We start from the raw sequence: 4315 nt of genomic DNA, 5'->3' as shown, positions 1-4315 counted from the left end.
TTTAGAAGCAATAAGCCTTTGTTCTATAAGGCATCTTAATAGCTTCGCCTCATATAAGAGGGCGTCATACAAGATCTTTCATACAATTGATTGATTTGACATCTCCACAACAAACGTATTTCAATCTCATCATTTTACATCATCAATAATAATGTTTCTTGGTATTCTCTCTAAACTCAAAATCATACACATCTTTTTGGCTCACATTCATTGTCCATGGCACACCCAAATACATATTCACAATTAATTCACTTGACCATCGAGGGCTCACAGTCGCCTCTCCACCATTATAGAAGGCTACGTGCGTCTAAAGATTTGTCTAAGTGAGTGAAAGCCTTACATGTTAACGTCAGTGAAGACAAGATCTGTTGGCCGTGCTACACATTCCAGAAGGAATTTCAACTCGTTACAATTTGACATGAAATGATGCCAAAGATCATTATAATATGTCAAGTCAAGTCAATTCAACCAGAAGCAAAGATTTATTCATTTTGTTTACCTACATTTCATTTTCTTGCAATGAACTTCCAAACTTGAATTTTTCAAGAGGCTTAGCTCCAATTAGACATGAAATAATGCAAAAAAAAAAAAAAAAGGATTTCCCTTCACATTGTCCGATCTAGAGGCTGTTATGGACGCCTGATAAAGAGAAAAGGGAAAAACTAAAATCTAATTATTCTAGCCGGTCAGTCATGTACACTACCCACTATGGTCAGCTAAGAACTAGCACGAAAAACACAGTAAAAAAAAACCATGGCTTCATAAGAACTAGATTGGATGAGTCGATAAACATCAACATGGCTCCCGTCCAAGGATAAAGAACATAACTCTTTTCCAAAGCAACCCAAACTATATAAACATGAATTTTGGATGAATAATGAATTCCAAGGGATAATTTACGCTCACAGTAAATAAGCCACTAATCCACGAGCAGTATAGAAATTTGCAGCTATGTTAACTGCCTCACAAAATAGCATATATATGTATTTTTTAATTTTTTTTAAATTACGAACTAAAATAGTCAAAAACAAACCAGTACAACGAGCTCTATCAAATGAATGAGTCAAAACAACAAAGAGAAGAAAAACAGACAGCCAACATGTCCCTGCAAAAACCTTGGAACACCACATCTGCAGGACTAAGCCAGCTTCATGGTCTTCAATGGACCTTTGGGAATTTTACTCAAAACCTTGAAATTGAACATAGCATACTGCTTTTTGATCTCAGCCTTGGCTTTCTCAGCAAAAGCATCAACCTGGTCCTCATATGCTTCATAAAGCACAGGCACCGTGTGCAACAAAACAAAACCTGTGTCGGAGAGCAGGGGAAATCCGTGAAAACAAAATCAGAAAAAGGTAATGATAATTATACCCCCCTTTGGTAGCCATTCTTTCAAAACTCGTTTTTCCTCGTACTCATTTTCAATTACATATTCTCATAATAAAACATTCTTCACGTAAACCTAAAATTTTCTTCCTACTTTTTAACCATGCATTTTCCAAAAATTTACAATTCAAAAACTCATTCTTCCCCAAAAAATGGCTGTCAAACAGGGGCTATAATTGCAGAATGAGACTGATAGTGAAATGAAGGTTAACAAGCTACTTACATATGTATAACAAGGTTAGGAAGTTCCAGCAATTTCCCAGAATTGAAAGTACCCAGAGGCCAGCAATTACCTAAAAAGCAGAAATTAATGATCAAACTAACTTATATTAAACGACTTTAAAAGAACCAAAAGATTGACATACAGTGAGGAACTTCTTCAGATCTTTCCCAGATGAGATATCTCGAAGAATTGCGAAAGCCCTGTTAAATTCGATCCTAAAAGCAGAAACTACACCAACGAAAATATCCTTGGGTAGGATGACTTCGGGGATTTGAGGTGGAGACCTAGTAGATAAACTGAAACGTCAGATTTGGGGGCCCGGGGGGGTGGAGGAAGGAAAAGAAAAAACACCAAGCATTAGTCAGAAGGCCTACTTATTGATGAAGGTGGATGCATTTGACCACAGGAAAAGAACTCCAACGGCCAGAATTAGAATATGACATACTAATGTGAGCAAATGGTATTCAAGCAGTACAAAAAGCACCCAAACTGCAGTGGCAGCGCCAAGCACTCCAGCAGATATCTTCTTGTCCCTCCATAGCAAAATGTCAGCAGCTGCCAGAAATCATAATGGAAAGATCAACAATATATAGAGTACAAAGATCATGCATTTGCATAAAGATCAAGAGATAATTCCAGCATTCCGATTAGACCGATTTAATGTGCACCAAATGATGCAAGAGAAAGGGATGTCTACTAACATGCTTCTCAGATCTTATTTTTCTTTACATTTGTGCTTGCAATCTGTCGCACTTTCTAATCAAGAACTTGGACACCAAAAGTATCATCTAACGAACAATAAAAGAAAATTCAAGGCATGTACCAACAAACATAATCCGACCCCTTCTGCATTCCGCAGATCACACAACCCATTCTTCATGCATCCAAAAAGAACAGTGAGAAAGGCAAAAGAAAGAATACAGTATAAATAAATCACAATTACAAGGTTACGTTTGCCAATTTAAAATCATAGCGCTCGTTGCCAAATTTGAACGCACATTGACAAGACGTCTGTTTGTAATATATACAGTTATGAAATACGTAAGTAATTAAAGCATTTGCCTATATAAAGAACAAGAACATGCTCACACAAGGACTACAACAATATAAAAGAAATACAGAGTTAACATGTTTCACACAATTGAGATCAATGACCCATCGTTGGAGTACAATAGATCAGAACTATGTCAACACTACATAAAAAGTACGGAACGTTTTCAATGTATATTCTCCAATGAATTTCTAACTCTAAGTATCCATTCAAAAAACTCAATTGAGCGACCTTTATATGTGCATTTTAATATTTATCAAGTTTAAGCTCTAATCAATTGGTATGATAGTATATATACAAACATTTAAGTGTAAAATCATCAACTATATTACAGATCAAATTCTTACGTTTCCCACCGCCTAGAACCTTGTGCACGGGCTTTTCGCGGCCAAAGAGACGACAGATCTTTGCTTTAACCGCTGCAGTCGTCACCTTGATGTCTTTCTCGTCATCCGAATCAGACGATGACGAAGAATTGTCGCCATGAAACTTATCAGTGATCTTATCAATCAGTGATTCAGCGGCCGATTCGTGTTTCTCGTGGTCATCAACGTGGTCAGCCATCCTTCAAAACTCCAATTTCAATCGCCGGCAATCTGAACTTCTTTTGAACTTCAAAGGTTTTTCAATGCCTTTCGAAATACTTCTGTTTCTCCTTCTTGCAAGGATAGAAAATGAGAAAATCGAAGGGTTTTAATTAACGGCTGGGAGATGTGGGGTTCGGAATCTTCGAACCCCAGGCTCGTGCCCTCCGAGCCGAGTGGTTCGGAATAACGGGGATTGATTTGTGTTCGAAAGAGAGAAAAGTAACGGAAGGACGTTTCGCTTAACGGGGTACATTCAAATTTCCATAAGCCTGTTTGGAAGTGATTTTGAGAATTGATTTTTTGACTGTTAGGAGAAAAGTGGGGTCCACTTGTGAGAGAAGAAGTCAAATATGACGGCTGGAATAATTAAACAATGGTCAAAAAATCAATTTTTTGGGTGAAAAAATCGAGCCCAAACAGGCCCATATATAGCTAACGCAATTATAAAGGAATTTTTCAAAAATCAGAAGTTAAAATAAATTCACATTTTGAACCCAATTTGTCTACTATTAAGATAATTTATTTTAAAACTAATTTTCAACCACATATTCACACAATAAAATATTTTACGCATAAATTCAAATTTTTTTAACAACACATTTTTACAATAAAATTTTAAGCCACTAGTTGATTCAACGATGCCAAAATCTTAATTTCATTTATTTAAATTGGATCAAATTAATATTTTTTTATTTGAATATGATTTTCTTATTGGAATTATAAAAATCAATTTTTTCTCAAATATATTCCATTTTAAATTTGAATGTATGATAAGATCCTTTAGGGTGACCGTTGCACGTTGTGACTTGTTTGGACATAGGTGCAATTATGCAGCCAAGAATGTTGGCGGTTTTTTCGGATTGTGTCCAAACCCTGCAGAATCTACGGAGTGGGCAATATGGAAGATATTGAGAGTGGTGGGCCCCTTTAAATTCTATGGAGCTGGATATCAAAAGAGTGTAAACTTTTACTTTAATCACATATTCACCAACTTTTACGGAAATTTTAATTTTAATCCTCATTAAACATGGACTTATTTTTCTTCCCAAATTTTAGTATAAACTTGAC

At 36.0% G+C, this 4315-nt stretch overlaps 1 protein-coding gene across 1 annotated transcript; it reads right to left on the bottom strand.

Moving 5' to 3' along the window:
• Window positions 1-860: 860 nt before the first annotated feature.
• Window positions 861-3348, bottom strand: LOC111406118 (reticulon-like protein B5). The gene is made up of 5 exons (XM_023035334.1): window positions 3008-3348; window positions 1984-2164; window positions 1752-1893; window positions 1610-1679; window positions 861-1308 (listed from the first exon to the last, which is right to left on the bottom strand). Exons 1-5 carry the CDS (start codon window positions 3222-3224, stop codon window positions 1139-1141), a joined length of 780 nt encoding a protein of 259 aa, XP_022891102.1. The 5' UTR covers window positions 3225-3348; the 3' UTR covers window positions 861-1138.
• Window positions 3349-4315: the final 967 nt, after the last annotated feature.

The sequence above is a fragment of the Olea europaea genome, chromosome 12 (assembly GCF_002742605.1).
Source record: "Olea europaea var. sylvestris chromosome 12, O_europaea_v1, whole genome shotgun sequence".
Classification (NCBI taxonomy): domain Eukaryota; kingdom Viridiplantae; phylum Streptophyta; class Magnoliopsida; order Lamiales; family Oleaceae; genus Olea; species Olea europaea.
This window is presented reverse-complemented; position numbering and strand designations above follow the sequence as displayed.